Consider the following 20,046-nt stretch of genomic DNA (forward strand, 5'->3'; position numbering starts at 1 on the left):
AAATACAGAAGGGAAAAGACAAAAAGCAGTATCAACAACGAAACAGAGAAAGTCCTGGGGATGACTGAAGACTGTGCTGAACTAGTACTTGTGCTTTGGGTCCAGGGGGTCTGTACCCTGCGTAGATGGCAGATGACGGGATGGGTAGGAGAAAGGGTTTCACATTCCACCCCGCATCATCGCACAATCTCAGGCAGCAGCACAAAATATGGTGCCAGTAGCCCTGGGGTGAGTCGTTTGGGGCACTACGGCTCCAGAGTTCTGCTAACAACCACCTGAAGCAAACTAGGAGAAGAAGACTGCCCTTCCAAAAAAAATATGATTGTAATGGAATATAAAGAATAAACTAGGAATAGAATAGTAAGTACGTGTGAAGCCCACACACTATGAGTAGATAGTATTTAATAAAATGTGTGTGCACGTGTATAGAATAAAGTCTACGAATAAAAGCGAGTACGGATCTAAAGCCATATACATGTAACTACCTGTAATCACACATATATGATACAAAGATATGTACGCATGCATATATACATACAAACATAAATTTATATAACGTCTGAAACAGGTATGTATATAAACGTCAATATACGTAAAATGTACATATGCCATATGTAATGTATGCATACAATGTAAAATTTATTTCTAACCCTATCAACGAGGATTAAAATATGAACATCACTAAACTGGACTACGATATGTTAGAGACCTTCTGAAACCACCTGGCTTCTCCAAATCTCTTGCTGCTGCTCAGCCTCTTCTGCATAAAGATCAGTCTTTCAGGACAAAAGTTTGCAAAGTCTAGCTGTGGCTGCGGAAGAGCCCCATGGGAAGGTGTGCGTCTTCTCCCAGAGGTCCTACAATCACAGGTGCTGCAGCACCCCACCCCACCACCCACACCCAAGGAACACTTAGCCTCGGACCGGCAGCCATTCTCTGCAACGGGTGCCGTTGGACAGATGCTCAAAGGTGACATAAACAGATCATCTCCCACCCATCATTTCATCAAAGAGCCACGACCCAGGAGGAGAACTCTCCTGGGTCCAGACAGAGGTTCTACACTCCCCACATCGAGAGGCCACAGAATCCAGCTCAGCCCCTCCTGTCAGTCCTGGAAGACCCTGGCAATGTTGTCACCCCTACCACACCCCTCCTCTCATTGCCACCTCAGGGGACTGGGAGGCAGAGACTCGGTCTGAGAGGAGCAGACCCAAGGGGCAGAGGATGGGGATCCAGGCTCTGCCAGGCATCAAGGTCAGGACCCGAGGGGATGACTGAGGGTCCCTACCCCTTCCGCACCCTTACTCCGTCAGAACGCGGTTCAGCCCCTACTGTCAAGCCAGGGAATCCCCAACCGGGAGGCAGGATGTGACGTCACTGACGTGCGCTCTGTGGTGGGGGGGGTCTGAGAGAAGGGAGAGGCTTCCTTCTGAGGCGCGGCTCGATACCGGTGGAGGGAAGGGGGCCCAGGCTCTGTGAGGAATCCAGGGGAGGGGCTGAGGAAAGTCTGAGGACACCCCCGCCCCAGATAGAGGACCCTAAAGGACCAAGTGCCGTCTCCGCTCCCAGCCCTGGACCACGCCGGGGACGACCCAGGGCAGACTTGTGAGGTTGGGCCGCCCCCCGCCTCTGGCCGCTGAAGCCGCTAGACACTGTGGAATGAGAGCTTGGTGTGACCAGGGCAGAGCTGGTTAGGAGAGAGCAGGGCCCAGGCTCTGCCAGGCATCAAGGTCAGGACCCTGGGGGATGACTGAGGGCCCCTATCCTCTTCGGCACCCTTACTCCGTCAGAACGCGGGTCAGCCCCTACTGTCAAGCCAGGGAAGCCCCAACCGGGAGGCCGGATGTGACGTCACTGACGTGCGCACTGTGGTGGGGGGGGGTCTGAGAGAAGGGAGAGGCTTCCTTCTGAGGCGCAACTCCATACCGGTGGAGGGAAGCGGGCCCAGGCTCTGTGAGGAATCCAGGTGAGGTGCTAAGGAAAGTCTGAGGACGCCCCCGCCCTAGATAGAAGACCCCAAAGGGCCAAGTCCCGTCTCTGCTCCGCGCCCTGGACCACCCAGGGGCCGACCCAGGGCAGACTTGTGAGGTTGGGCCGCCCCCCTTCCCTCCGCGCTGAAGCCGCTAGACTGAGAGCTTGGTGTGACCAGGGCAGAGCTGCTTAGGAGAGGGCAGGGCCCAGGCGCTGTCAGGAATCAAGGTCAGGACCCTGGGGGATGACTGAGGGCCCCTATCCCCTTCGGCACCCTTACTCAGTCAGAACGCGGTTCAGCCCCTACTGTCAAGCCAGGGAAGCCCCAACCAGGAGGCCGGATGTGACGTCACGTGCGCACTGCGGGGAGGAGGGGTCTGAGAGAAGGGAGAGGCTTCCTTCTGAGGCGCAGCTCGATACCGGTGGAGGGAAGCGGGCCCAGGCTCTGTGAGGAATCCAGGTGAGGTACTGAGGAATGTCTGAGGGCGCCCCCGCCCCAGATAGAGGACCCTAAAGGACCAAGTGCCGTCTCCGCTCCCAGCCCTGGACGACGACAGGGCCGACCCAGGGCACACTTGTGAGGTTGGACCACCCCTCTTCCCTCCGCCGCTGAAGCCGCTAGACAGTGTGGAATGACAGCTTGGTGTGACCAGGGCAGAGCTACTTAGGAGAGGGCAGGGCCCAGGCTCTGACAGGCATCAAGGTCAGGACCCTGGGGGATGACTGAGGGCCCCTATCCCCTCGGAACCCTTACTCTGTCAGAACCCGGTTCAGCCCCTACTGTCAAGCCAGGGAATACCCAAGCGGGAGGCCGGATGTGACGTCACTGACGTGCGCACTGCGGTGTTTGAAAGAAGAGAGAGGCTTCCTTCTGAGGCGCGGCTCGATACCGGTGGAGGGAAGCGGGCCCAGGCTCTGTGAGGGATCCAGGTGAGGTGCTGAGGAAAGTCTGAGGACGCCCCCGCCCCAGATAGAGGACCCTAAAGGACCAAGTGCCATCTCCGCTCCCAGCCCTGGACCACCTGGGGGCTGACCCAGGGCAGACTTGCGAGGTTGGGCCCCCCCCTTCCCTCCGCCGCTGAAACCGCTAGACACTGTGTAATGAGAGCTTGGTGTGACCAGGGCAGAGCTGATTAGGAGAGGGCAGGGCCCAGGCGCTGCCAGGCATCAAGGTCAGGACCCTGGGGGATGACTGAGGGCCCCTATCCCCTTCCGCACCCTTACTCCGTCAGAACACGGTTCGGCCCCTACTGTCAAGGCAGGGAAGCCCCATCCGGGAGGCCGGATGTGACGTCACTGACGTGCGCACTGCGGGGGGCGGGGGGTCTGAGAGAAGGGAGAGGCTTCCTTCTGAGGGACAGCTCGATACCGGTGGAGGGAAGCGGGCCCAGGCTCTGTGAGGAATCCAGGTGAGGTGCTGAGGAACGTCTTAGGACGCCCCCGCCCCAGATAGAGGACCCTAAAGGACCAAGTGCCGTCTCCGCTCCCAGCCCTGGACGACGCCGGGGCCGACGCAGGGCAGACTTGTGAGGTTTGGCCGCCCCCCTTCCCTCCGCCACTGAAGCCGCTCGACACTGGATTGAGAGCTTGGTGTGACCAGGGCAGAGCTGGTTAGGAGAGGGCAGGGCCCAGGCTCTGCCAGGCATCAAGGTCAGGACCCTGGGGGATGACTGAGGTCCCCTCTCCCCTTCGGCACCCTTACTCCGTCAGAACGCGGGTCAGCCCCTACTGTCAAGCCAGGGAAGCTCCAACCGGGAGGCCGGATGATGACGTCACTGACGTGCGCACTGTGGTGGTGGGGGTCTGAGAGAAGGGAGAGGCTTCCTTCTGAGGCGCAACTCCATACCGGTGGAGGGAAGCGGGCCCAGGCTCTGTGAGGAATCCAGGTGAGGTGCTGAGGAAAGTCTGAGGACGCCCCCGCCCTAGATAGAAGACCCCAAAGGGCCAACTCCCGTCTCTGCTCCCCGCCCTGGACCACCCAGGGGCCGACCCAGGGCAGACTTGTGAGGTTGGGCCGCCCTCACCTCCTCCGCCACTGAAGCCGCTAGACACTGTGGAATGAGAGCTTGGTGTGACCAGGGCCGAGCTGGTTAGGAGAGGGCAGGGCCCAGGCCAGGCATCAAGGTCAGGACCCTGGGGGATGACTGAGGGCCCCTATCCCTTTCGGCACCGTCAGATCGCGGTTAAGCCCCTACTGTCAAGCCAGTGAAGCCCCAACTGGGAGGCCGGATGTGACGTCAATGACGTGCGCATGGGGTGGGGGGGTCTGAGAGAAGGGAGAGGCTTCCTTCTGAGGCACAGCTCGGTACCGGTGGAGGGAAGCGTGCCCAGGCTCTGTGAGGAATCCAGGTGAGGTGCTGAGGAAACTCTGAGGACGCCCCTGCCCCAGATAGAGGACCCTAAAAGACTTAAGTGCCGTCTCCGCTCCCAGCCCTGTACCACGCCGTGGCCGACCCAGGACAGACTTGTGAGGTTGGGCCGGCCTACCCCCCTCCGCCGCTGAAGCCTCTAGACACTGTGGAATGACAGCTTGGTGTGACTAGGGCAGAGCTGGTTAGGAGAGGGCAGGGCCCAGGCTCTGCCAGGCATCAAGGTCAGGACCCTGGGGGATGACTGAGGGCCCCTATCCCCTTCCGCACCCTTACTCCGTCAGAACGCGGGTCAGGCCCTACTGTCAAGCCAGGGAAGCCCCATCCGGGAGGCCAGATGTGACGACACTGACGTGCGCACTGCGGTGTTTGAGAGAAGGGAGAGGCTTCCTTCTGAGGTGCAGCTCGATACCGGTGGAGGGAAGCAGGCCCAGGTTCTGTGAGGAATCCAGGTCAGGTGCTGAGGAAAGTGTGAGGACGCCCCCGCCCCAGATAGAGGACCCTGAAGGACCAAGTGCCGTCTCCGCTCGCAGCCCTGGATCACCCGGGGGCCGACCCAGGGCAGACTTGTGAGGTTGGGCCGCCCCCTTCCCTCCGCCGCTGAAGCCGCTAGACTGAGAGCTTGGTGTGACCAGGGCAGAGCTGGTTAGGAGAGGGCAGGGCCCAGGGGCTGGCAGGCATCAAGGTCAGGACCCTGGGGGATGACTGAGGGCCCCTATCCCTTTCGGCACCCTTACTCCGTCAGAATGCGTTTCAGCCCCTACTGTCAAGGCAGGGAAGCCCCATCCGGGAGGCCGGTTGTGACGTCAGTGATGTGCGCACTGCGGGGGCGGGGGGGTCAGAGAAAGGAGAGGCTTCCTTCTGAGGTGCCGCTCGATACTGGTGGAGGGAAGCGGGCCCAGGCTCTGTGAGGGATCCAGGTGAGGTGCTGAGGAAAGTGTGAGGACGCCCCCGCCCCAGATAGAGGACCCTAAAGGACCAAGTGCCATCTCCGCTCCCAGCCCTGGACCACCTGGGGGCTGACCCAGGGCAGACTTGCGAGGTTGGGCCCCCCCGTTCCCTCCGCCGCTGAAACCGCTAGACACTGTGTAATGAGAGCTTGGTGTGACCAGGGCAGAGCTGATTAGGAGAGGGCAGGGCCCAGGCGCTGCCAGGCATCAAGGTCAGGACCCTGGGGGATGACTGAGGGCCCCTGTCCCCTTCGGCACCCTTACTCAGTCGAACGCGGTTCAGCCCCTACTGTCAAGCCAGGGAAGCCCCAACCGGGAGGCCGGATGTGACGTCAGTGACGTGCGCACTTGGGGGAGGTGGGGTCTGAGAGAAGGGAGAGGCTTCCTTCTGAGGCGCAGCTCCATACCGATGGAGGGAAGCGGGCCCAGGCTCTGTGAGGAATCCAGGTGAGGTGCTGAGGAAAGTCTGAGGACGCCCCCGCCCCAGATAGAGGACTCTAAAGGACCAAGTCCCATCTCCGCTCCTAGCCCTGGACCACCCGGGGGCCGACCCAGGGCAGACTTGTGAGGTTGGGCGCCCCCCTTCCCTCAGCCGCTGAAACCGCTAGACACTGTGGAATGAGAGCTTGGTGTGACCAGGGCAGAGCTGGTTATGAGAGGGCAGGGCCCAGGGGCTGCCAGGCATCAAGGTCAGGACCCTGGGGGATGACTGAGGGCCCCTATCCCCTTCGGCACCCTTACTCAGTCAGAGCGCGGTTCAGCCCCTACTGTCAAGCCAGTGAAGCCCCATCCGGGAGGCCGGATGTGACGTCACTGACGTGCGCACTGCGGTGTTTAAAAGGGGAGAGGCTTCCTTCTGAGGCGCGGCTCGATACCGGTGGAGGGAATCGGGCCCAGGCTCTGTGAGGAATCCAGGTGAGGTGCTGAGGAAAGTCTGAGGAGGCACCCTCCCCAGATAGAGGACCCCAAAGGGCCAAGTGCCGTCTCCGCTCCCAGCCCTGGACCACCCGGGTGCCGACCCAGGGCAGACTTGTGAGGTTTGGGCCGCCCCCCTTCCCTCCGCCGCTGAAACCGCTTGACAGTGTGGAATGAGAGCTTGGTGTGACCAGGGCAGAGCTGGTTAGGAGAGAGCAGGGCCCAGGCTCTGCCAGGCATCAAGGTCAGGACCCTGGGGGATGACTGAGGGCCCCTATCCCGTTCGGAACCCTTACTCCATCAGAGCGCGGTTAAGACCCTACTGTCATGCCAGGGAAGCCCCATCCGGGAGGCCGGTTGTGACGTCAGTGATGTGCGCACTGCGGGGGGGGGGTCTGAGAGAAGGGAGAGGCTTCCATCTGAGGGACGGCTCGATACCGGTGGAGGGAAGCGGGCCCAGGCTCTGTGAGGAATCCAGGTGAGGTGCTGAGGAACGTCTTAGGACGCCCCCGCCCCAGATAGAGGACCCTAAAGGAACAAGTGCCGTCTCCGCTCCCAGCCCTGGATGACGCCGGGGCCGACCCAGGGCAGACTTGTGAGGTTGGGCCGCCCCCCTTCCCTCTGCCACTGAAGCCGCTCGACACTGTGGATTGAGAGCTTGGTGTGACCAGGGCAGAGCTGGTTAGGAGAGGGCAGGGCCCAGGCTCTGCCAGGCATCAAGGTCAGGACCCTGGGGGATGACTGAGGTCCCCTCTCCCCTTCGGCACCCTTACTCCGTCAGAACGCGGTTCAGCCCCTACTGTCAAGCCAGTGAAGCCCCATCCGGGAGGCCGGGTGTGACGTCACTGACGTGCGCACTACGGTGTTTGAAAGGGGAGAGGCTTCCTTCTGAGGCGCGGCTCGATACCGGTGGAGGGAATCGGGCCCAGGCTCTGTGAGGAATCCAGGTGAGGTGCTGAGGAAAGTCTGAGGACACCCCCGCCCCAGATAGAGGACCCTAAAGGACCAAGTGCCGTCTCCGCTCCCAGCCCTGGACCACGCCGGGGCCGACCCTGGGCAGACTTGTGAGGTTGGGCCGCCCTACGCCCCTCCGCCACTGAAGCCGCTCGACACTGTGCATTGAGAGCTTGGTGTGACCAGGGCAGAGCTGGTTAGGAGAGGGCAGGGCCCAGGCTCTGCCAGGCATCAAGGTCAGGACCCTGAGGGATGGCTGAGCTCCCGACCCACCTCACCGTGACCTACAGCCCCAGGTTCCCCATCCCCATCCTCAGCCCCACTCTCCACCGCACCCCATCCCACCCCCAACCCTCCAGCAGCAGAATCTGTTTCTGCCCTTGCTGTCAACCGAGGGAAGACCCAGGTGACTGGATACGCGGCCGGTGACTTGCCCATGGGGAGTGGGGGGGGTCAGAGAGTAGTGAGGGCATCGCTCTGAGGGGCGGGTTGATATCGTCGGAGGGCAGCGTGCCCAGGCTCTGTGAGGAGGCAAGGTGAGAAGCTGAGGGAGGACTCAGGACCCTCCCTTCCCAGATAGAGGACCCCAAGTAATCCAGCACCACATCTGCGGCTAGCTCCGTCCCACCCCCAAGTCTCCCATGGCAGAATCCGTTTCTGCCCCTGCTGCTAACAGAGGGAAGCTCTGGGTGCCCGGATGTAAGGCCACTGGCTTGTACTTTGGGGATCAGAGAGTAGCAAGGGCCTGGTTCTGAGTGGCGGCTTAAGATCAGCAGAGGGAAGTGGGCCCGGGCTCGGTGAGGAGGCAAGGTGCGTGGCTGAGGGAGGACTCGGGACCCTCCCATCCCAGATAGAGGACCCCAAGTAATCCAGCACTGCATCTGCGGCCTGCTCCGGACCACCCCATGGGGGCGGACTCCTCAGGGTCGGCCAACCCTCACCACCCCTGCACTTAAGCCCCAGGGGACTCTGGAGTGAGCGCTTGGTGAGGCCAGGGCAGGGCTGGTGAGGAGAGGGCAGGGTCCAGGCTCTGCCAGGCATGAAGATCAGGACCCTGAGGGAGGGCTGAGCACCTCCCCACCTCTAACCGGACCACCACCACCATGACCTACAGCCCCAGGTTCCCCACCCTCATCCTCACCCCCACTCTCCACCCTCAACTCCGTCCCACCCCCAAGTCTCCCACGGCAGAATCCTTTCTGCCCCTGCTGCTGACACAGGGAAGCTCTGGGTGCCCGGATGTAAGGCCACTGGCTTGTACTTTGGGGATCAGAGAGTAGCAAGGGCCTGGTTCTGAGTGGCAGGTTAAGATAAGTAGAGGGAAGTGGGCCCGGGCTCTGTGAGGAGGCAAGGTGAGACAACGAGGAAGGAGTGGGGATGCCCCCACCCCAGATAGAGGGACCCAAATAATCTAGCACCACCCCTGCTGCCAGCCCGGGCCTACCCGGGGGCAGACTTCTCAGGCTGGGCCACCCTTTGCCACCCTGACGCTTAAGCCCCAGGGGACTCTGGAGTCAGAGCTTGGTGTGACCAGGGGAGGGCTGGTTAGCAGAGGGCAGGGGCCGGGCTCTGCCAGGCATCAAGGTCAGGATTCTGAGGAAGGGCTGAGGTCCCGTAGAGGGAGTCTCTCTCTGCCCTTGCTGTCAACCCTGGGAAGTTCCGGGCATGGCGGCCAGGCAAGCGGATCCTGATGTCTGCAACTTGGACTGACCGAGGGAAGGGGCTTGGTATCGTTAGCATGGCCAACGATACCAAGAGAACAGAGGGAGGGCCCAGGTCCTGCTGGGAGACAAGGGAGGCCTGAGGGGACCCAGCACCCCAGGACAGTGGGCCCACCCCGCCTCCATCTGAGACCGAGGTGCCTCCTCATTCAGTTTCGGAAATCTGATGGATAGAGACTCAGGTCTACAGAGGGGTGGGGCCCAGCCCTCTAGGAGACCAGGGAAGGAAGAAGAGGGAGGGCAGAGGGACCGTGGAGTCCAGATCAGTGGGGATCTTGGCTTGGGCGATCCCGGGCACGGTGGCCGCATGTGATGCATTCTGGCCTGTGGAGTCGAGTGTCCGTGGGGACTGGGCTGTGGTATGAGGAGTGGGGCTTCAGGTGAGCAGAGGGAGGAGTCTCAGAGCCGTGAGGAAGGATTCACCAGACCTCTCATCCCAGATCTAGGAAACCTGCCCCTGCCATCAGTCTCGGGAGGTTGCAGGCCAGACTGTGAGGAAGGGAAGAGCCCCCCGCCCCACACTTTCTTAATGAGAGTCTCAGGGAGAAGTTGGCCTTGATCTGCAAGACTCCTCTCTGGTTCAGCAAAATGGAAGGGGCCAGACCCTGTCAGAAGTAAAGATGACTATCTAGAGGACACCCAGATCGAGGAGGCCCCCTGAAACCCACTCCTGTGGTCAGCCTTGGGTATCCCATGCATGAGTGACCATGTGGTGCCCCCTCACTTCTGACTCCCAGGTCTCAGGGAGGTGGGGGCCTTGTTCTGAGGGGTGTCCTCAGCTCTGCAGAGGGAGCCACACCTGGTCAGCACAGGGTGGAATCCAGGGTCTTCCAGGAGTGACAGAGTGGAAGTTTGGTGAGGACTGAAGGTAAGAACGTACCTAGATGCTCCCAAAGCAGAAAGGACCTCGCAGACACTGGCGTCGCCTATTCTCAGCCCCAGGTGGCCCCAGGCAGGAATGGCATGTGGCATGCTCTCATTTCTCTCACGTGGTTGGGGGTGAGAGGTCTCAGGGAGCTGAGTACCTTGCTCCCAGGGGCACTGAGAGATTAAACAGTGGGATTCGCACCTGGTCAGCAGAAGGAGGACTCCCAGGATCAGCAGGACCCAAGGTGTGCCCCCTTCCTGAGAAATGGAGGTGCCCCCAGCGCAGAAAGAAGCCGCCCCACAGAGTCTACGTGACCTCTGTTCTTAGCTCTGAGGATGGGGCTAAGTGGCAGGCTCACAAGTACCACGGGCAGGAAGTTGAGTAACCCTCAGGGGGATGAGATATTGGTGTAAAGGGAGATGTCCGCTCATCTCGAGGGTTTGGGGGTCGAGGAAGGACAGGTTCCAGCAGGAGTAAACATGAATAACCCACAGGAGGACTTTGGAATGCCCGCCTCATACCTGGAGGGGGTCGGCTGGTGGGGTTAGCCCTGGACACCCCACGCAAGTGTGATGAATGTGGGGACTCCTTGCCTCTGTTTCTGAATCTCAGGGAGGTGAGGAACTTGTTCTCAGAGGGTGAGAGGACAAAACAGGGAGCCCCTCTGTTCCACAGACACGGTGGTCCCAGGATTGGCCAGCAGTCCAAGTGAGGAACCTAAGGGAAGATTGAGGGTGCCTCCAGACCAGAGAAATTCTCAGATCGAGAGAGTGTCCTGCCCCTACTGTCACCCCAGAGGGCCCGTGCAGGGCTGACTGCTGAGGTCCCTCCTTTATCCTGGGATCACTGGTGTCAGGGAGGAGTGGCCCTGGTCTGAGGGGGCTGCAGTCACATCAGCAGAGGGAGGGTCCCAGGCCCTGCCAGGAGTCAAAATGCAGACTGAGGGGATCCTGCTCACCAACCACAGAGGACCTAGCCTCGCCCTGCCCCTTGTGTCAGCCAAGGGAAGCCGCTGGGTGGATGGACTCCCCTCACTTCCTCTCCAGGTGTCTCCTGGAGAGGAAGGCCTCAGGTCAACAAAGGGAGGGTTCCAGACCCTGCAGGCATCAAGATGAGGACCAGGCAGGATCCTCACCCTAGGACACATGGACCCCATTGAATTTGGACCCCTCTTGCTGTACTTCTGGGGAAACCCTGGGCAGGTGTGGCCAGATGTTGGTTGGGGCATGTCCTTGTGTTCCGTATCAGGAATATGAGCTCTTGATCTGAGAGACTCTCGGGCAAGTAGAGGAGTAGAGTCCAGTCCCTGCCAGGAGTAACGTGAGGGCCCTGAGTGAGCACCGAGGGGAACATCCACCCCAAAAGTGTGTAGAACTCACAGTGTCCAGCCGCCCTCTCGGCAGCACTGAAGGGCCAGGGCTGTGCTTGCAGTCTGCAGGTTAAGGGCCCCTCGATTCCTCTTCTAGGAGCTCCAGGCAGCAGGCAGGCCTTGGTCTGAGGCAGTGTCCTCGGGTCACAGAGCAGAGGCGGCCCGGGCAGTGTCGGCAGTGAAGGTGAAATGTTCGCCCCGAATGTGCACCAAGGGCCCCGCCTGCCGCAGCACACATGGGAGTCCAGAGCGCCCAGCCCCATCCACCCTACTGTCACCCAGAGAACCTTGGTCTCTGCAGGCCAGCTGCACGCTGAGTAGCCCTCTCGCTTCCTCCTACAGGTTCCCAGGGGACAGGCTGACCAGGAGGACAGGAGCCCCAAGAAGCCCCAGAGCAGCACTGAAGAAGACCTGTAAGTCAGCATTTGTTAGAACCTCCAAGGTTCGCTTCTCAGCTGCGGTCTCTCACACGCTCCCTCTCCCCGCAGGCCTGTGGGTCTCCATTGCCCAGCTCCTGCTCACAGTCCCAACTGCTGCCCTGACCAGAGTCATCATGGCTCTTGAGCAGAAGACTCTGCGTGGCAAGCCCGATGAAGACCTTGAAGCCCAAGGGGAAGACCTGGGCCTGGTGGGTACACAGGATCCCACAGACGAGGAGCAGGAGGCTACCTCCTCCTCCTCTCAGGAGGAGGAGGTGTCTGCTGCTGGGTCATCAAGTCCTTCCCAGAGTCCCCAGGGAGGCTCCCTGAGGAGTCTGTGGAGCCAATTCCTTGAGGGCTCCAGCAGTCAACAAGAGGAAGGGCCAAGCCCCTGGGTCGACCTAGCTCACCTGGATTCCTTGCTCCAAGAAGCAATGAAATCTAAGGTGGGTGAGTTGGTTCGTCTCCTGCTCCACAAATATAAAGTCAAGGAGCCGGTCACAGAGGCAGAAATGCTGGAGCGTGTCACCCAGAATTACGAGCAGTACTTTCCTGTGATCTTCGGTAAAGCCTCCGAGTTCATGCAGATGATCTTCGGAGTTGAAGTGAAGGAGGTGGACCCCGCCAGCCACTCCTACGTCCTTGTCCCTGCTCTTGGCCTCTCATGTGATAGCATGCTGGGTGATGGTCATAGCATGCCCAAGGTCGCCCTCCTGATCGTTGTCCTGGGTATGATCTTAGCCCAAGACAACTGCGCCCCTGAAGAGGTTATCTGGGAAACATTGAGTGCGATGGGGGTGTATGTTGGGATGGAGCACACTTTCTATGGGGAGCCCAGGAAGCTGCTCACCCAAGATTGGGTGCAGGAAAACTATCTGGAGTACCGCCAGGTGCCCGGCAGTGATCCTGAGCGCTACGAGTTCCTCTGGGGTTCAAAGGCCCACGCTGAAACCAGCTACGAGGAAGTCATAGATTATTTCATCATGATCAATGCAAGAGGTCCCATCTGCTACCCATCCCTGTGTGAAGAGGTTTGGGGGGTGGAGCAAGAGGGAGTGTGAGAACCAGTCGCAGCCAGGGCCAATGTCTGTGGGGCCAGGGCCACACCCAGCCGTTGTCCTGCCCCATGTGACGTGAGACCCATTCTTCACTCTCTGTTGGAAGATCGGAATCGGTGTTCTCAGTGGCAGTGGGTGGGGGTGAACACACTGTATACCGTCTCTGGGTTCCTTGCCTGTTGGATGATTTGGAAATTAATCTTTGCTCCCTTTTGCAATTCTTCAAATGTTGTTTTGTTTTAATGGTCAGTTTGATGAAACCCAACCATCGAAGTTAATGGATGACAGCTGTCACACATACTGCTGTTCAGGTTATTTAGGAGTAAGATTCTTGCTTTTGAGTCCCAAGGGGAAATCCACGTTATTTTGCGAATTGGGACAAGATAAGTAGCAGATGAGTTAAGAATTTGTTCTTAGAAACTTGAACTTAGCGGCAAAATAGAGCTCATAAAGAAGTAAGGAAATGAAAGTATCGTTAATTCTTGCCTTATACCTCTTTCCCTCCCCTGTAAAATTAAAATATGCACATGTACACCTGGATTCCCTTGGCTTCTTTGAGAACGTAAGAGAAACAAAACTGAATAAATAATTTTTCCTGTTCACTGGCTCATTTTTTTTTCTCCAAACATGCACTGAGCATCTGTTATTCGGCACATTCTGGCTTATTAGTAGAGATGGCGAAGGTAAGCCAGACCCACCCCTTCACCACAGGGCGGTGAAGTCTAGGAGCTACAGTCAATAAAATTAAGGTGGTGAGATGTCCTCCCAAGGACTAGAGGAAAATAAAACATGGGTGAGGGTTTGGGGCTGTAGATGACAGCAGTGGAGTGTGTATGCCCTGAGCCAGGGGCTTTGGGGCTTTGGGAAACTGCAGTTCCTTCTAGGGGAGCAAACTGTAATGAAGCTGGATGGTGCCAGAGCCAGATTCTCAGAGGAAGAGAGAAAGGCCTGGAATGGAGAACTGCTCAGCAGTTTCTTTTGGATGGTGGATGAACGGAGAAGAGCTTCCACCTGGGGCAGGAATAGGAGGAAAGTGTCCTGCGCCCTTGTCTCGGTGCGGCTGAACACAGTGCAGGGGCTAGGTGATGGGTACCTGTCGTCTGCAAGGGTTTCCTGCAGGATAAGCGTGAATCTCCCAGGAAAGGAAGCCCAGAAGTCATTGGTGGTTTTCTGCCTGTCTTGGAGACCCAGAGTTGATCCTATTTAAAAGGCATTCTAATCAAGTTATCTCAAGTGGGATTTGACCAATTGTAAGGAAAGGCTAGATTCTGAGCGTTAGAAAAATGAGTGAAAACAGTGTCTTGGATCAAAAAGCAGCTGGGAGAGAGGCAAGGAGCTGATCCTTGATTCAAATTCTAGGAGCTCTGAGCTGCATCCGGCTGCGCAAGACTCCAGCACACCCAAATTTTGAAGTACATTCTCTAAGAGGAAGTACTTACTTTTATTGAGGAAACTTCCTGTTTGGGCTAATTATCCCATGTCCTGTGGAGCTGTCTATTCTCTGATAAGTCTTGGAGAACAACAACATTAACGAGATCCCAGAGTGCTAGGGTCTGGGGTCAAACAATATTAGATATAACAGCCCTCTGCCATTCCTTAAACTTCTAATTCAACGCCAGGCCCCGAGCCAGGGCTTTCACTTACATTGAACACACTCCAGCAGTCCTAGTGGAAGGGCCTCATCACACCTGCTTCACAGAGGAAGAACCAGAGGCTCACGGACCTTCTGTATTTCCCAGGATCGCGTGGCTAGTGAGGAACAGAGCTGCAACTGGATCCCTGATCTGAATTTCTCTGGAGCCCATGCCGTTCCCACTCCCCTGAGCCTGAGGCTGACCTCCTCACTGACACTTCATCTCTCTTCTCAGCAATGCATCATGTCTCTCAAGTAACAGAAAGAAGGGCCCCGAGGCCGAGGTACTAAATGCAGGCCTAAAGAAGGTGACAATGAGCATCAAATACCATTTGGGGATGGCATGTGGTGGGTCCCCTGGGAACTGTCTGCTGGGTGCTGTCCATTGAGCACCTACTATGAAACAGGTTGTAGGGGCGCCCACAAATGCTCAGCCACATCTTTTTGTCTTCTCTTTCCTGGGTCTGAGGGACAAATACATGATCAGCCTTTCTGTCTGGCACCAGCACATTCCCGTGTCACGCTGCCCTTCCTCTGGCGACTATCATGTTTCTTCCCTTCTGACTCTGAGACCTGACCTACTGCTTGCTCTTCACTGTTGCCTCCCCTGGAGGCTGGGCAGACCCAGCTGCCCTCCATGCAACATGGAACATCCCTAGCCCTTGAAGTAGTCCCCTGGTTCTGGCCTGGCTCACCCCGGGTCCACTCCCACGGCCACAGCCATTCTGGACGGTGACTTTAGACAGTTGGTCCTCCCTCCCTGGGGGACTTCTACTCTGTGTATTCCCAGTGGGCTATGAGAAGAGTCCCATTTGGCCTGTAGTCTCCTGGTCGGGTTACAGCTCTGAAGGTAGAGTGAGTGCTTTTGCAGCCAGTTTCATATTTGCAGTAGTATTTTATTAAGTTTCTTACCTGAAGCTGGGGACTGAGCACGCTCACGGATGGTGCTCAGAAATTCCCCTCCTAAGAGGTAGAAGAGGAGGAGCCATTTCACGAAGCTGAATTCTTACAAACCCTGGGCTCCTCCCAGGAGACGAGAAGTGGTTCCATGGCGAACATGCTAGCTGGAGTTTCCAAAGAATAATTAACCAGCCTTCCACCGCTTCCTGTCTGGCATCTGTCCCCAGGAACATACTGGCTTTCAGCGGGACTAGTGGCACCTATGCAGGTGTTCGGGTAAGAACGGTCATGTGGAGGGTAGCAGAGATGATGGGTAAAAGTCTGCCCCTGCATCAGATGGAAGGAGGAAATCCTCAGCTTCCTGAGAGTATAGATGGTGTTGCAGAGGGAAGTGCAGAAAATGCTGTGGAGTGAAGGTGAACTCTCCCTGCTGACCTTACAGGATCCTCTTCAAGTTAGATGGGTTAATGCAGCGGTCCCCACCCTTCCTGGCACCAGGGACCAGTTTTGTGACAGACAATTTTTCCAGGAGCACGGGGTGGGGGTGGGGGCATTGTTCCAGATGATTCAAGCACATTACATTTATTGTGCACTTTACTTCTATTATTGTTACTACATTAGCAGCATAATGTAGAATCAGTGGGAGCCCTGAGCTTGTTTTCCTGCAAGCAGATGGTCCCATCTGGGGGTGGTGGGAGACAGTATCAGATCATCAAGCATTAGATTCTCATAAGGAGCCCGCAACCTAGATCCCTCACGGGTGCAGTTCGCAATAGGATTCCTGCTCCTCTGAGGAGCTAATGTCTCCGCTGATCTGACAGGAGGTGGAGTTCAGCTTCACTTCCTTGCCCAACCACTCACTTCCTGCTGTGCAGCCTAGTTCCCATCCATGGCCCGGGGTGGGGGGGTGTTGGGGACCCCTGAGCTAATACATTTGAAAGGATATGTAACATAGTAGGCACGTTGAGCATTTCAAGGCAAATCTGGTCTCCTCAGAAACTTCTCTGAGAGACGAACATTGTTGTTGTCATAACAGTTTATAGTTTCCGTAAAATTTCCTCCACTTCTAGCTGTGTTCAAAGCTGTTGCTTCTCCAAAACCATGTTTTCTGGTGTTTGGTTTTGTTTCGTGAGACAAGAGTCTCGCTCTGTTGCCCAGGCTGGAGTGCAGTAGTGGCAAGCTCACGGCTCACAGCAGTCCCTGCCTCCCAAGCTCAAGCAATTTTCATGCCTCAGCTTCCCGAGTAGCTGGTATCACAGGCATGCACCGCACGCCTGGCTGGTTTTTGTGTTTTGAGTAGAGACAGGGTTTCACCATCTTGGCCAGGCTGCTCCTGAACTCCTGGCCTCAACTGATCTGCCTGTCTCTGCCTCACAAAGTACTGGGATTACAGGCTTGAGCCACCACAGCTGGCCCAAAGCCATGTGTTTTAAATTTCTCAGATTGACATCGGGCCTTTCAGCTTGTCTGATCTACTTAAATACCTAACATTTGATTCCATCTATACTATTTATTGTTTTTCTAAAATTTCCAAAATTTCAATTTCATTGTTTTTTCTCCTCTTGTCTATATTGTCCGCATCCTTCTGCTCACCTTAGGTTTAATTTCCTTTTTCTTTTCCAGTTATTTAAGATCAGAATATACATATTTGAGTCTTTTATTACTTTCTAATATAAGCAGCTCAGTACATCAAACTTCCCCTAGGCACATTTTAGCTGAATGGCAGATATTTTTAAACATCACATTTCCGTTTTTATTTATTTGAACACATTTGTTAGCTTCGAGAATTTTTTCAACGTGGATTAGCTTTAATTGGGTTTCCTTCTTTTCTGGTTAGTTCAGGTAGAAGCTCAGATGATTTATGTGAGATCTTTCTTTTACTTTAAGTACTAAATGTTATAATTTTCTCTCTAAACACTGTTTTAGTTGCATCCCACAAATTGTGTTACATTGCTTTTCCAATTTAATTCAGTTCTATGGATTTCTTTGAGACTACCTTTTTGATCCTTGAATTGTTGAAGATGGTGTTATTTAATTCCACAGGGTATGATAATTTCCTATTGCACTTATGTTATTGTTTGATTTCTATTATGCGTCCAGAGAGGTCAAAGAACATACTCTTGATGATTTGGATTTTAGAAATCTGTTGTTTCAAAAAGAAAAAACAGGGCGGGCACAGTGGCTCACACCTATATTCCCAGCACTTTGGGAGGCCAAGGCAGAGAGAGCACTTGAGGTCAGGAGTTCCAGAGCAGCCTGACCAACATGGTGAAACCCGGTCTCTACTAAAATTAAAAAAAAAAAAAAAAAAAAAATTAGCCAGCCGGGCACGGTGGCTCGCCACTGTAATCCCAGCACTTTGCGAGGCCCAAGTGGGCGGATCACAGGGTCAGGAGATTGAGACCGTCCTGGACAACATGGTGAAATCCCGTCTCTACTAACACACACACACACACACACAATAGCTGGGCGTGGTGGGGCGTGCCTGTAGTCCCAGCTACTCGGGAGGCTGAGGCAGGAGAATCACTTGAACCCAGGAGGCAGAGGTTGCAGTGAACCGAGATCCCACCACTGCACTCCAGCCTGGCAACAGAGCGAGAGTCCGTCTTAAAAAAAATTAGCCAAGCATGGTGGTGTGCGCCTGTAATCCCAGTTACTCGGGTGGCTGAGGCAGGAGAATCCCTTGAACCCGGGAGGCAGAGGTTGTAGTAAGCTGAGATCTCACCACTGCACTCCAGCCTGGGCAACAGAGCGAGACTCCGCCTTAAGGAAAAACAGTGTTTGTTTTATGGCCCAGGAGATAAGCTAGCCCGGTGAGTCTTCCATGTGTGCTTGGAACAGGCATATTCAGATGTTGGAAATTAAAAACATCCATAGAACTGAATTAACTTGGAAAAGCAATATATCAAAATTCGTGGATTGCAGCTAAAACAGTGATAAGAGAGGAAATTATAACATTATGATGTACCCCTACCAGTTCAGTTCTCCAGTCCTTGGTAACTATGAAGACTTCTGCGTGGGCACTTTAGGTTGAACCCAGGAATTTCTGCTCAATTTAATGTGTTCTCTTGCTTACACTTGCTACTGTCAGTGGCTTTTCCCAAGCTCACAGGGTCCCTGTAGACTTCCTCTGATCCTCTAGCTAGAAGGTAGGTCTTTTGTTTCCTCACATTGCTGTGCATTTCCCTTTAAGGGGTCTGCTAGGTGGCCAAGTGGTGAGAGCATAGACAGTGAAACATAGTATGGATTTCTCTCACACTTGTTTTCCTCCAGATTCTTTCAAGGTTTTTGTTCTCTTTGATTTTCTGCAATTTGAATATGATATGCATAGACGTATACTTTTTAGTGTTTATCCTGTTTTCTGTACTTTGAGATTCCCGAATCTGCAGTTTCATGTCTGTCATTAATTGGGGGAATGCTCAGCCATTACCACTTCCAATATTTTCTTTGTTTCTTTCTCACCTTTTGATTATGGAATTTCAGTTATGCGCAGTGATGCCTTTTGTAACTGTCTCACGCTTCTTGAATATTCTGTTCTGTCTTTTTCCTTCCCCTTTTCTCTCTTTGCATTTCGGTTTTGGATTTTCGATTGCCGTTTCTTCATGCTTGCTGTTCGTTACCTCAGCCATGTCCTGCCAAAGGTATTCTTCATTTCTGTTACAGTGGGGGTTGTTTTATTTTCCCTAATAACACAGTTTTGCCATGATAAAACACGTATCACATAAACCCTCTTAACCACGGTAAATGCACAGTTCAGGGGTATGAAATACATTCATACTCTTATTCAACCATCACCATGGCTCATCTGAAGAACTCTTTTCCTCTGTCAAAAATGAAACGCTGTACCCATTAAACAGTAACTCCCCATTTTTCCTCCCTCCCATCTGGTGACTAGCTTTCTATTTCCCGTCTCTACGAATTGGACCACTCTATGTACCTTGTGTAAATGGTATCCTGCAGCATTTGTCTCCCCATGGCTGACTTATTCACTTAGCATAATGTCCTCAGGTTCAGTCACCCTGTACCTTATGCCAGAATTTCCTTCCTTCTGAATGCTGACTAATTTCCCATTGTATCTACATTGCATTTTCCTAATCCAATTCTGTGTCAAGGGACACGTCGGCTGATTTCACAGTTTAGCTATCGTGAATATTGCTGCTGTAAGTATATGGGTCTACAGATATCTCTTTGAGGCTCCGCTCTCAATGATTCGAGTATAGACTCAGAAGGGGAATGGCTGGGTAATACGGTAACTCTGTTTTGAATTTTGTGAGGAATCACATACTGTTACCCACAGCAATTTTGTAACATTTTCTATTCCAACCAACACAAAGATTCCAATGACACCACATCCTTGCCAACTTGTTGTTTCCTGGTTCGTTGTTCGTTTTACTAACAGTAGCCATCCTAGTGAGTGGCAGGTCGTGGCTCATCATGCCTTTGATTAGTATTTCCCTAATGATTAGTGATGCTGAGTATCTTTTCTCGTGCCCACCAGTCACTTGCCTATATTCTTAGGAGAAATGTCTATTCGAATATTTTCCCTGGTTCCAAATTTTTGTTTGTTTGTTTTTGTCATGTTTCAGGGGTTCTCTGTATGGCCTGGATATACATCTCTTATCAGATGTGTGGTTTACAAATATTTTCTCCCAGTCCTTGGGTTGCATTTTGACTCTGTTCATAGGGTTTTTTCGATGCGTAAAAGTTCTTAATTTTCAGGAAGTCTAATTTTTCTGTTTCCTTTCATTGCTTGTTTACAGTGTTTTAGATTTTTAGTGCTTTCTTGTGATTCTTCTTTAAGAGTTTCCGTCGCCCTGCTTATATTACCCACCTGTTCTTGTGTGTCGTTCACTTTTTCCATTAGAGCCTATTCATCCTACTTGTATTAATTCTCAGTCTGGTATTTCCAACATCTCTGC

The 20,046-nt window shown here is 54.8% G+C and overlaps 1 protein-coding gene across 10 annotated transcripts; it reads left to right on the plus strand.

The window, feature by feature from the left end:
- The first annotated feature begins 2,335 nt into the window (after nucleotides 1-2,335).
- Nucleotides 2,336-13,194, plus strand: LOC144576426 (melanoma-associated antigen 9-like). 10 transcript variants are annotated; one of them, XM_078364323.1, is made up of 3 exons: nucleotides 2,336-3,380; nucleotides 11,460-11,530; nucleotides 11,606-13,194. In XM_078364323.1, the coding sequence occupies exons 1-3, from the start codon at nucleotides 3,160-3,162 to the stop codon at nucleotides 12,595-12,597; spliced, it is 1,284 nt and encodes a 427-aa protein (XP_078220449.1). In that variant the 5' UTR covers nucleotides 2,336-3,159; the 3' UTR covers nucleotides 12,598-13,194. The 10 variants fall into 10 exon arrangements, with proteins under 10 accessions (XP_078220449.1, XP_078220458.1, XP_078220455.1 ...); XM_078364332.1 differs by having other exon boundaries at nucleotides 2,336-2,431; XM_078364329.1 differs by having other exon boundaries at nucleotides 3,284-3,857.
- Nucleotides 13,195-20,046: the final 6,852 nt, after the last annotated feature.

The sequence above is a fragment of the Callithrix jacchus genome, chromosome X (genome assembly GCF_049354715.1).
Source record: "Callithrix jacchus isolate 240 chromosome X, calJac240_pri, whole genome shotgun sequence".
In the NCBI taxonomy this organism is placed as follows: Eukaryota; Metazoa; Chordata; class Mammalia; order Primates; family Cebidae; genus Callithrix; species Callithrix jacchus.